General features: G+C 42.8%; 2 protein-coding genes across 2 annotated transcripts; both read right to left on the reverse strand.

Annotated features, from left to right (window-relative positions):
• Nucleotides 1–745: 745 nt before the first annotated feature.
• On the reverse strand, nucleotides 746–8597 carry LOC134677781 (uncharacterized). The gene is made up of 3 exons (XM_063536209.1): nucleotides 8581–8597; nucleotides 7763–8241; nucleotides 746–876 (listed from the first exon to the last, which is right to left on the reverse strand). The coding sequence occupies exons 1-3, from the start codon at nucleotides 8595–8597 to the stop codon at nucleotides 746–748; spliced, it is 627 nt and encodes a 208-aa protein (XP_063392279.1).
• Nucleotides 8598–9333: 736 nt separating this feature from the next.
• LOC134677968 (uncharacterized) lies at nucleotides 9334–11301 on the reverse strand. Its single transcript, XM_063536399.1, has 2 exons — nucleotides 9957–11301; nucleotides 9334–9436 (listed from the first exon to the last, which is right to left on the reverse strand). Exons 1-2 carry the CDS (start codon nucleotides 11139–11141, stop codon nucleotides 9356–9358), a joined length of 1266 nt encoding a protein of 421 aa, XP_063392469.1. The 5' UTR covers nucleotides 11142–11301; the 3' UTR covers nucleotides 9334–9355.
• Between the last annotated feature and the right edge of the window lie 1923 nt (nucleotides 11302–13224).

A 13224-nucleotide genomic window follows, 5' to 3' on the forward strand; every position in this document is an offset into this window, starting at 1 on the left:
ACAATGTCATTCATAATTTGGTCACTTTTTGGTTTGATAATTTCAGCATTTTTTGCTTTGTCATTTTATATTGTCATGGCGGTCGGTATGCGCTGGGACTCCGGTTTTGGTAGCTGGTTCTTTTGTTTGAAATTTGACGGTTTGCTTACAAGCGCAGCCAGCTTCTCTTTCGTTCGGATGTTTTACGCGGCGCAGGCGCCTGAGTGAGAGCAGGACGGCTAGTCGGTGTCGACACCGCGCTGCATGGTGTAGACGAGGCGCTGTTGTCAGGCGTGTGAGGCGTGTCTCACTCCGCGATTTCGTCGCTTTGCTACAGGTAGCTAAAAGTACATCCGTTCGGCCCCAATTTTGGGGTTTGCCATAAGCCGCGCGTGGCGCTGTCGCCACCTAGCGGCCATATCTGTGCTGATCGTAACAGACGCGTTTTGTTAGAGAGTGAGTCTTCTGTACTTAGTACTATTATTTATTCTGTGCTGTTGTTTACGCTGTTATTGGACAGATCGGTTGACCTCACAGTAGTTTTGATCGGTAAAACTGATGTTACTTCACGTATTTCAGCAAATAAGTCGTCTAATTTTGCACTTAACTCCGACACTTTGTTTTCGATCGGTTTAATAGGTCTATTAGCAAGTTTTGCAATGTATTCGTATCACTATTCTCCATTTTGCTCGTTAATATTGCAAAATTGACGAGCGTCCGTTAGTGACGTTTGGCCGACGCGCACGACAGACTACTACTGATACTATTAACCCTTCTTCTTCTTCTTCTTGACCTCCTTCATTAAATCATTGGCATATTGGGCGTCACTAACTATTTGACCATTAGAATACGCGTCATATGCGGCGTCTTGCCGAGTCCAAAGAGTACGAAATAAATCTGGAAACAGTCATTTAATTAAGTCACTAAACATTGAATATGCAATATTGTATTGTAACCTGAATTACGATAACTATATGCAATAAATAAATACAAAATAAAATAAAACCCAAGGCAATGAGGGATGAATCGATTTTCGCTGCTTCACGCATCTTATTTAATTCAAAATCCATAAAATTAGTGAGATTTGACTGTTCTTAACATCAGGCCCCTATTTCACCAAGTACGACAGGTACGCCAATTGTCAAAAAATGACAGACCTCTGTTTCACCACGCCGACATTTGTCAGTGACATATGTCGAGTGACAATTGTCAAGTGACATGAGACAGGTGACAATTTCTTAAATTGTTTTGTATAGAATTCATATAAACATGACAGGGATTTTGGTACAGTTGGCCATCTTAATGACAATTATTTTGTGAAACAAGGGTAATTTTTACTAGTCGACATATTTGTCAATTCTTGATAAGAGATCGTTAATTGCTTTCAATGTGCCGTGTTTTCATCACTAACGTGATATTGATTGAGATTTCGACCCCATCTAATGCAGCATACCTACATTATTTGTTGACAAGGCGTGAAAGCATTATTTTTTTTTACTTTTAAGTTAATTTTTCTGCAAATGCAAAGTCAGTGACGTCAATATAGAAATCTATTCGTACCTCCTTTATATATTCCCTTGTACAAGAATATCACTTCTATTCGCGGAGATTCATTTTCTAACTAACCAAAACTCTCCAATCCAAATCCTAAATGTTGAATTACTAAACGCCTTCATAGGCAACAATTACTATTTATAGTGTAATTATGATTTTATGCTTGTTAAGAAGAATTTAAAAGCGATTTAATGCGATTTTTAGGGTTCCGTAACTCAAAAGGAAAAAAACGGAATCCTTATAGGATCACTGGTGCGTCTGTCTGTCCGTCTGTCACAACCTATTTGCTCCAAAACTACTGGACCAATTAAGTTGAAATTTGGTACACATATGGAAGTCTGTGACCCAAAGACGGGCATGTAATAAAAACAAATGAATTTTAAGCATTGGGGGCTCTTTTAGGGGGAATATGAGAAAATTAAAAACAAAGTTTTGGAAACCATATCGTGTTACATATTAAATGAAAGGGCTTATTTTGAGGATCTCAAGTATATATGTATTTGTTTATAATTTTATATGAAATAGTTTAGAAGTTATTTAAGACAATAGACAAAAAATTACCATTCCCCCCTCCCCCACTTAACTCCGATATTACTGCGTCTAACATTTTACACATACACATATACATCGCCACTGACAAATGTCGGCTTGGTGAAATAGGGGCCAGGATCTATTTTTAGGGTTGCGTACCACACACACACACGACAGCCAGACACACGAGTGATCCTATAAGGGTTCCGTTTTTTCCTTTTGAGGTACGAAACCCTAATACGTACCTATAGATCACGGGAAATCCCATTAGAAATGTGTAGTCAAGCGTGTGTCGGACTTAAATACTTAGTTTTTGATCCGACCTTTACGGGTTGTTTAAAGACATTTCACTCACGTTTCATATCAAAAAATGCATTGTTAAAAATTGTGTAATTCATGTACGGAACCCTTGGAACGCGAGTCCGACTCGCACTTGGCTGGTTTTTATAATTAGACATTCAAACGTAGGGGCATTGCTGTGGTTGATATACAACTACCATCAATTGTGTTAAAATATTTTCAATAATGTTAATATCCAGAGAGGAGAATGAGAGAGAAGTACATACGTTTGTATGAGAAGGCGACTACGCGCGGCCCGCGGGCCCTCCACTTTCGTCTTAACTACCCTCATTTTCGGCGTTCCGCAAGTGTCCGGCGACCATATACATAATATATATTATATGCCACAAGCCTTCTTGAGCTTACTGTGGGACTTAGTCAATCTGTGTAAGAATATGTCCTATAATATTTATTATTTATTTTATTATTATTTATATGCATACATATGTAAATATAATAAGCACTAATCATATTGGACTTACCGGACTCCATATTACACTCTCCTGTATGAATAATGGACCAAGCTGCAAATAAATAAACAAATATGTATTTTGAAATCAGTGGTGGTACTCTAAATTGTAGACATTTAGTGAGGGCGCCTGTGAGCTTCAGCAGGCAACACATGATGCCAACATCCGTAAATATATCTCATTCTGCCGGTGTATGTACCTACCTACTTCCCTTTGGGCCAAATACTCTTCGCCAAATTTCACTTCTCTATATACAAACTTATCTTATCGCAGTACTTTCATTTACCAAATGAATCTTCAGCAAAGCAAAGGATCATGCCGAATTTGGCCTACGATTCCATAAGGATGCCACATAGGTATATACGAATGGTCAGGTTATGTTTGTTTTATCGCAAAAGCGAAATTAGTAACGAAAATGCGGACAAACAATATTATGAATTTTATAGGAAACAATAGAGACGCGAGACAGATATCGTTTCGTTTCTCTGCGACCGATTGTCGTCTCATTTCATTCGTCTCCGTTCATTCCAGCGGTTCATTCGGTCAAGATCCTAATCAATCATACACAGCCTACACAGGCAACAAGCTAAATGTACTTACAGTAACCTGAAAAAAAAAATTCATAAATTAACATAGGTATACAAACATACTAATACCTACCAAGCAAGTCTAAATTCGAATCCGGCTTATATTTGATAACGAATGAGGGTAGAAGAAGAATGATGGACTTGGAATTTAAAATGGCAATGCTACCTAATAAAAGTAATAAACCTCCATACTAGAAATATTTTCGACCCATTTATAAAACGTGGTTGAATACTAAGCCCTTCAGAGAGTTGATACATACGCGCCCAATCCTGGTAATTTATGAAACATGGTGGAATACTAAGCTCTTCGGGGAGTTGATACATACGCGCCCAATCCTGGTGGTTTATGAACATGGTGGAATAATAAGCCCTTCAGGGAGTTGATACATACGCGCCCAATCCTGGTGGTTTATGAAACATGGTGGAATACTAAGCTCTTCATAGTTGATACATACGCGCCCAATCCTGGTAGTTTATGAAACATGGTGGAATACTAAGCTCTTCAGGGTGTTGATACATACGCGCCCAATCCTGGTGGTTTATGAAACATGGTGGAATATTAAGCTCTTCGGGGAGTTGATACATACGCGCCCAATCCTGGTGGTTTATGAAACATGGTGGAATAATAAGCCCTTCAGGGAGTTGATACATACGCGCCCAATCCTGGTGGTTTATGAAACATGGTGGAATACTAAGCTCTTCATAGTTGATACATACGCGCCCAATCCTGGTAGTTTATGAAACATGGTGGAATACTAAGCTCTTCAGGGTGATGATACATACGCGCCCAATCCTGGTGGTTTATGAAATATGGTGGAATATTAAGCTCTTCGGGGAGTTGATACATACGCGCCCAATCCTGGTGGTTTATGAAACATGGTGGAATAATAAGCCCTTCAGGGAGTTGATACATACGCGCCCAATCCTGGTGGTTTATGAAACATGGTGGAATACTAAGCTCTTCATAGTTGATACATACGCGCCCAATCCTGGTAGTTTATGAAACATGGTGGAATACTAAGCCCTTCATAGTTGATACATACGCGCCCAATCCTGGTGGTTTATGAAACATGGTGGAATATTAAGCTCTTCGGGGAGTTGATACTTGATACATACGCGCCCAATCCTGGTGGTTTATGAAACATGGTGGAATAATAAGCCCTTCAGGGAGTTGATACATACGCGCCCAATCCTGGTGGTTTATGAAACATGGTGGAATACTAAGCCCTTCATAGTTGATACATACGCGCCGGGTGCATTACATTTGTTATAATTACTTTTCATATATTATGTACATAAAATTTAATTAACTGATGTAGATTCTTATCTAGCCTTTTCATATATTATAGTTTGATATATCGTTATTTTGAATAACGTAATAAATGGCATACTACCGTAATACCTAATTAACGGTATACATAATGTTATTATTGGTATAATGGTCATAAGGTATATTAACACTTCGTCTAATATACATTGCCATAATTATTACATACTCTAAAGCACATTATTTGTTATAACAAGTGACATCACATAATTATGTATATGGCATAATAGTTGCTTGGCATAAATGGGTTAGGTTAGGTTGGAACTGCGACTCCGCACAAACGAATAACTACCTAACAAAAGGAGGGTTAGGTTAGGTTAGAACTTTGACCCTCCGTAGAATAAAATACTCGAGCAAAAAAAGTGGTTTAGGTTAGGTTTGAACTGCGGCCCCCGCAGAACGAAAACCGTGAAAAAATTGGTTCGGTTAGGTTAGAACTGCGACCTCCCTAAAATAAAATAGCTAGCAAAAGCAGTAGGTCTGACTAAAAAGTAAGTAAAACTACGTTATCAGTAAAAGCAATATGTCAAAAAAATGTTATACAATATATATATTTATACTTGACAAAATTGTATGAAGTATTACGTTATACAAAAATATAATATAACAAATGTAATTATAAAATATGTCTATATACTATTTGAAAATTATATTACATTAGGCATTATATCAATGACAGTTTAGATGAAATCATAATATAATAAAGGAAACGTATAATAAAAATTACATTATAACATACAATAATATATCAAGTGGCGTTATAACAAATGTATGATAGTTTTTTTATAATTATATTAACCATTACACACCCATACGCGCCCAATCCTGGTGGTTTATGAAACATGGTGGAATAATAAGCCCTTCAGGGAGGTAATACATACGCGCCCAATCCTGGTAGTTTATGAAACACGGTGGAATACTAAGCTCTTCAAGGAGTTGATACATACGCGCCCAATCCTGGTGGTTTATGAAACATGGTGGAATACTAAGTTCTTCAAGGAGTTGATACATACGCGCCCAATCCTGGTGGTTTATGAGGGTCTCTATTGTTTCCCAAATAGTTTTAAGTCATAATGTATTGATTGTCAGAATTTTCGTTAGTCATAATTGGTTTTTCTCAGAAACGCGTAACTTTTCAGGATTGCCACAAAACAAACCTAACCTAACCTAACCTATCTATAGCATAACCTTAGGAAAATCCTGAAAAGTTAACGGTTTCAGTTTTATGACTAACGATAATATGTCAAACAATACATTATGACTTAAAACTTTATGGGAAACAAAGGGACCCCGGTTTATGAAACATGGTGGAATCATAAGCCCTTCAGGGAGTTGATACATACGCGCCCAATCCTGGTGGTTTATGAAACGTGGTGGAATAATAAGCCCTTCAGGGAGGTAATACATACGCGCCCAATCCTGGTAGTTTATGAAACACGGTGGAATACTAAGCTCTTCAAGGAGTTGATACATACGCGCCCAATCCTGGTAGTTTTCCTTTTCCATGTCACACCAGTCATTGAACGTCTTGTAGATGTATTTCCACGTGTGTGTGTTCATACGATACGCACACAGTTTCTCGTTCGCGGATCTGAAACACAAGTGACATTGTCTACGTCACAAGGCGGTTAGCCCGGACTCCCGTGGTCGCGTTCCGATACTTCTCTTTCCTTTGGTGCTCGTTGCTGGTGAGGAGCGCCTCCACCGCTCCGGTGTGACGCCTCGCGTGGTCCGGTAGGAGCTAGGCCTTCCAAAGCCTGCTGTGATGCCGCTGAGGACCCTGGCCGCTCCGGCCTGGGTGGTTCGGGTAGGTGTGGCGATGAAAAGAAACTCAATGTTTCACATGCACGTATATTTTACGTTAATCTACACTTATTCGTTCGTACACTGACGCCTGATGCGTGACAATCGTGACACGACAACTACTATTCTTAGAAAATAACTATACTGAAAACACACGCGGCGTGGTCAATGGCTGCGGCCAAGTCTAGCTTCAAACCCGGCAGGAATGCAACCTACGTGCGTTCGCTACAACGCTCCGAATCGTCCTCGTCCGGAAATAGAATCCATCGATATGAAGTTTTACCATAATGAATGTAGTGACATACCATTTAAGTTACGCTTGAGCCTCTAGGAAATTGGCCTACGATTATTGCACACGGCACATGTGAAAGGTGCTTGCACTTGGCGTAAACATTCCTGCGGGGGGGAGGCCAGAGTTGAGCTGATACCTTGAAGCACAATGGATTAGCTAGTCTAACTTACAGCACTATCAAACATTGACCACAGCAAAGTGGTGACATGAAAGAACAAGTAACCAACTAAATACTTATAAAGAAACAGTACCTAGTACAGTTGCAATTAGAAATCAGTGAGTCATCTTGATATAAATAAATTCAATTTAAACAGTAGGTACCATAAGTTGTTAACATGTGACAATACCAAAACATAACTTATAAATTAATACAGTTAAGTACACTCTACTGGTAATTTACACAATTTGACAACGGGCCGGATTAAGTCGCCGCCCTGAGTTTTTAATTTAACTGATCGTACAATATCATCTGCACCTTTAAATAATTGAATCACTCTACCTCTACGCCAGTGGAGAGGGGGTGCAGTTTCATCCTTGATTAATACTAAATCATTTAAAGCCATGTTAGGAACATGATTGTACCATTTGAGTCTGGTTTGCAAATTATTAAGGTAAGTAATATGCCATTTAGCCCAAAAGTTTTGTGAAATCTTTTGTAAAGACTGGAAATGTGATAAACATGCTACATTAGTGTCTTTCCACGGGTACTCAGGTACCGATAGCAATGGTTGCCCTATAAGAAAGTGGCCCGGAGTGAGTACTTCCAAGTCACATGGGTCCTCGGATAAAGGAACCAGAGGCCGTGAGTTAAGCACCGATTCTACTTTGGTAAATACGGTTGAAAGACCCTCGAAGGTCAGTATGCGGTCCCCTAACTCACGCTTGAGTAGGTTCTTACTACTCTTGACTGCGGCTTCTACCAAGCCTGACATGTGAGGGGCACCAGGAGGATTGAACTCCCAGCGGACACCTTGGCGACGAAATTCCTCCTGGAGGACAATTTCGTTGTCAAGTAAGAACTGACTAACCTCCTTGAGGTATGAGCTAGCACCTTTGAAATTTGTACCTTGATCGCTCCTGACTAAGGCGGGCAGCCCTCGTCGACTGACAAACCGTGTGAACGCCGCAATGAAGGCCTCGGTGCTCAGCGACGAGACGAGTTCAAGATGTACGGCTTTCGTTCCTAAACATACGAAAACACACAGATAAGCTTTGAGTGATTTAGCATTTCTGAGGTGACTACTTTTGACCCAGTAGGGACCGGCAAAATCGGTTGCTACTCCTGAAAAGGCACGAGCCGCCGTGACTCGGTCCGCTGGCAAATCTGCCATAAACGGGGCCTGCGTTGAAGCGTTGAATCTGAAACACGACATACAGCTATTGATTACGCGGGATACCACACGTCGCGCCGACGGGATCCAGTAACGTTGCCGGAGTATATTGATGAGTGCGCTCGTTGAAGCGTGACAATAGGTACGGTGATAATGCTGCATCAACATTTGAGTCCATTTATGGTCTTTAGGTAGAAGGTATGGGTGCTTAGCATCGTAACGTAAGCATGAATGCCGCAGTCGCCCTCCGACGCGAATGAAGTGATTCTCATCTACGAAAACGCTGAGTTTTTGAAGTGACTTGCAAACAATCTTGCCTCCCTTCAATAACACGATTTCATCTCTGTAAGCATCCAGTTGAACGTACTTAATCCAGTGGTTCATTGCCTCACGATTTTCGTCGATCGTTAGCGTAGGGCGAACGTTCCGTTGCGCTTTCGGCAAACGAACGTTCTTACAAAATCGCAATACGTATGACGTCACATTGATAAGCTTGTTGAACGAACTGACTCGTGATAACAGAAACTCCTCCCATGACTTCTCGGCCGGCGTAATGTGATGTAACTGTTTGAATCCGGGTAAATCTGGTGACATGGTGACCGGCATCGTCGGCCACTGTGACTCATTCGTCATTAACCATTCTGGGTTCCACCAAAGATGAAACCCGATGAGGTCCTTCGCCGTAGCCCCCCGCGATGCGACATCGGCAGGGTTCGACTCCGATCTGACATACCTCCATGTCATAGGTCGGGTTGACTGTTGAATATCTTGAACACGGTTACCTTCAAAAGTCTGTAGCACATGAGGCTTTGTGTTCAACCAACATAGCACAATTCTGGAATCTGACCAAGCATTTATGCTGTCAATCTGAACTGATTCCTCGTATGCCGCTGCGACGTGGTTTAATAACTTATAAACCAGGTGAGCTGCATTTAACTCGCTCTTCGGAATGGTTTGTTTGACTCTCCTTGACGCTACGCGAGTCTTAGCTATCACTAACCGTACTAGTACATTCCCTGACGCGTCCTCAGTCCGGAGGTACACGCAGGCTCCGTAGCCGAGCTCCGACGCATCTCCAAAGCCGTGGAGGGAGTGTGACACCGCACCGGGCAGAGTGACGCACCGCGGAATCTGTAGCTGACTCAAGTGATGTAGATCTTGAATGAGTTCATTCCATTGAAGGTCTTGAGTATGGGACAGTGGCTCATCCCACTGTAATCCATCTGTGAACAGTGATTGTAAAAACAGTTTGAATCTAAATATGATTGGTGCGCAATAGCCACACGGGTCATACAGTCTAGCTATGGTACTCAATATGCTACGTTTCGTCGTTGGTTGGTCCAACGGTATGTTGAGTTGATACGACATGGAATCTGACATGGGGTTCCACTGTATCCCTAATACCTTTATGAAACTCTTGTCGTCAGTGTCAAACTGACGAGGCATCTCACAATGCTCCTGCGGAAGATCCTGTAATAATTCTCTGCGGTTAGACGACCATTTGCGTAACTCATATCCAGCGCTCCGCATGAGTTCTATGAGTTCTGATTTGAGTTCTTGGGCCTCGGTGAGTGAATCAGCCCCAGTGAGGATGTCGTCAACATATACATCTCTGCGCATGATATGAGCAGCCGGTGAGTCTGGATGCTGGGCTTCCCAGTCATCAGCTAATCGAAGTAAGGTCCTTATCGCGATGAAAGGACTGGAGCGTAGTCCGTATGTATTGGTATTTAACTCATATACCTGTACATCCTGCGACGGATCCTCGCGCCACAGAATCAGCTGATAGCGCCTATCGCTGGGGTGTATCCACGTTTGCCGGAACATCATTCTGATGTCGGTCGTGAAGACAACTTGATGACGTCTGAAATTTAACAATATTTGAGTGATATCATTTTGAAGCGGTTTGCCTGAGTGAAGGCATTGATTGAGCGATACTCCGGTGCTTGAGTTAGCTGCAGCGTTATATACGACGCGGATCTTTTCGGATCCCTTTTTGAAAATTCCGTGGTGGGGTATTACATAGTGTTCGCTCTCGAAATTAAAGTCTGATTTGGACATATGACCAAGTGCCTCATAGTCCCTCATGAATTCCTTATATTTTTCAGCAAATACTGGATTTTTGGCCAGCCTGGCCTCCAACGAAATCAGTCTACGCATGGCTAGAGCCCTAGACTCGCCCAGCTTGGGTCGGTCTGCCCGCAGCGGCAACCGCACCATGAATTGGCCATTATCTAAACGTTGAGTAGTGGAGGTATACAACCTTTCACATTCGAGGTGTTCTGGGTGTTGCGGCCGCTCCTCGGGGGGCTGCTCCACTCTCCAAAACCTTTCTAGGACGTCCTCGAGCCGAGTAGCATGGATGCCGTAGTCCTCTACTGATGTCCCGGCGGTCGGTGTTGTTAATGATGATGGGTAATTCCAAGTTGCCCCCATCAGCACGTGACCGAAGCAGGTGCCGTACGCCTCAACACCTGGAATGTTAGTGAGTATCTTTGAACCAGTGTATATATAATTGAGCACATCCGTTCCTAGAATGATGTCCACATCCTGCGATTTATCCAAGGCAGGGTCAGCTAATTCAAGTTTTGATGAATCCAAATGAGTCCTGATCTCAGTATCATAATAAGGTATGTTTCCCGTAACCCTGTACATGACTGTAGCTACTACACTGATGATAGGCACTGTTTTCCCGCGTGGTTTGAATACAAGCTTAGCAATCGTGCCTGGCACATTTACCTTTATGTCACCTACTCCAAAAATATTATTCCCAGTAAACTGTTGGTGTACTTTGAATCTTTCTACAAATGATTTCTTCACTACGGAGCACCCCGCTCCCGAGTCAAGCAAAGCCCTAGCTTTAACATAAGACCCATTGCCTGATCTGACCATGATCACAGCTGTAGGAGAGACACGAATTGGCGCCATTCGTAGTCTTTCCTCCGGTGCACCAACAGTGGCCTGATCTCATTGTTCAGGCTCAGGACTGCTCCGAGTCCCGAAGCGCAATGAGTGGAATGACTGCTGCGCCGCTTGAACACGCGCGCCTACCTTAGCCCTCGGTATATGACCGGTGGGAATCAGCTGAGCCGGCTGAAGCGCACTATGAGGTGACCCTGTCTCCCTCCTTTGGGGTTGGTCTGGTACTGACGGCTTGGGAGACTGCGGCTTCGCAGCCCTCGGCGGAGATGTAGTCCGTCGCTGGGGAGACGGCCACCGCTCCGGCAGCGTGACTGCTCTCGACGTGCTTGGCGTGGCAAGCGGCATGACCCTTACCCGATGGACAGCTGCTTCAACTGCCATGGGTGGGGCTCTCCCCGCTGCACCACCATCGCACAGCAGTGAGTTGTGTGCGGACGACTCACACTGTGCGCACCAGTTGCGCTGCATGCACTCGCGTGCATAGTGACTGCGCAGGCATCTGAAGCATGCGCCTGACTTCCTAGCCCAGGTCTTCCGCTCCGAAATCGCCAGGTTAAGGAACTTCGGGCATTTGTACAAGCTGTGCTGGTCACTCGAGCAGTATGAGCAAAGAACAGGGGGTGAATTCACCTGATTGGTCTCTTGTTCGATGGCTTTCAATAATATCGTGCTGTAATTCCTCCCCTCTGATGGGAACACCAAAAATGTCTACGTCACAAGGCGGTTAGCCCGGACTCCCGTGGTCGCGTTCCGATACTTCTCTTTCCTTTGGTGCTCGTTGCTGGTGAGGAGCGCCTCCACCGCTCCGGTGTGACGCCTCGCGTGGTCCGGTAGGAGCTAGGCCTTCCAAAGCCTGCTGTGATGCCGCTGAGGACCCTGGCCGCTCCGGCCTGGGTGGTTCGGGTAGGTGTGGCGATGAAAAGAAACTCAATGTTTCACATGCACGTATATTTTACGTTAATCTACACTTATTCGTTCGTACACTGACGCCTGATGCGTGACAATCGTGACACGACAACTACTATTCTTAGAAAATAACTATACTGAAAACACACGCGGCGTGGTCAATGGCTGCGGCCAAGTCTAGCTTCAAACCCGGCAGGAATGCAACCTACGTGCGTTCGCTACAACGCTCCGAATCGTCCTCGTCCGGAAATAGAATCCATCGATATGAAGTTTTACCATAATGAATGTAGTGACATACCATTTAAGTTACGCTTGAGCCTCTAGGAAATTGGCCTACGATTATTGCACACGGCACATGTGAAAGGTGCTTGCACTTGGCGTAAACAGACATATCCATTTACATAACAACACAAACACTATACACACACAACACATCCACACACATAGCATTGTGACATATCTATTCGGATTATTCCCACTATACTCCGTTTTATTCAAGATTCGATTTTTCAAACCTCAAAAGTAGTCGTTTTCTTCCAAAGTGTCCACCACCACCAACACCAATGATGACAACATGTTAGTCACTGGTAACAACTTGTTAGTCACTGGTAACAACTTGTTAGTCACTGGTAATAACTTGTTAGTAACTGGTAACAACTTGTTAGTAACTGGTAATAACTTGTTAGTCACTGGTAACAACTTGTTAGTCACTGGTAACAACTTGTTAGTCACTGGCAACAACTTGTTAGTAACTGGTAATAACTTGTTAGTCACTGGTAACAACTTGTTAGTAACTGGTAACAACTTGTTAGTCACTGGTAACAACTTGTTAGTCACTGGTAACAACTTGTTAGTCACTGGTAACAACTTGTTAGTAACTGGTAATAACTTGTTAGTTACTGGTAACAACTTGTTAGTCACTGGTAACAACTTGTTAGTCACTGGTAACAACTTGTTAGTCACTGGTAACAACTTGTTAGTCACTGGTAACAACTTGTTAGTAACTGGAAACAACTTGTTAGTAACTGGTAATAACTTGTTAGTAACTGGTAACATTGTTAGTCACTGGTAACAACTTGTTAGTCACTGGTAATAACTTGTTAGTACCTGGTAACATTGTTAGTCACTGGTAACAACTTGTTAGTAACTGGTAACATTGTTAGTCACTGGTAACAACTTGTTA

Source organism: Cydia fagiglandana, chromosome 27 (assembly GCF_963556715.1).
Source record: "Cydia fagiglandana chromosome 27, ilCydFagi1.1, whole genome shotgun sequence".
NCBI lineage: Eukaryota > Metazoa > Arthropoda > Insecta > Lepidoptera > Tortricidae > Cydia > Cydia fagiglandana.

What these genes read in the sequence shown, in the direction of transcription:
- LOC134677781 (XM_063536209.1), bottom strand. An exon ending in TAGTAAGAACCTACTCAAGC is followed by an intron (nt 877 to 7,762) that starts GTGAGTTAGGGG and finishes GACTGTTTCCAG; the next exon opens with ATTTATTTCGTACTCTTTGG.
- LOC134677968 (XM_063536399.1), bottom strand. Translation starts at nt 11,141, where the DNA reads ATGGCGCCAATTCGTGTCTCTCCTACAGCTGTGATCATGGTCAGATCA. An exon ending in ATCCGTCGCAGGATGTACAG is followed by an intron (nt 9,437 to 9,956) that starts GTATATGAGTTA and finishes CACTGTTCACAG; the next exon opens with ATGGATTACAGTGGGATGAG.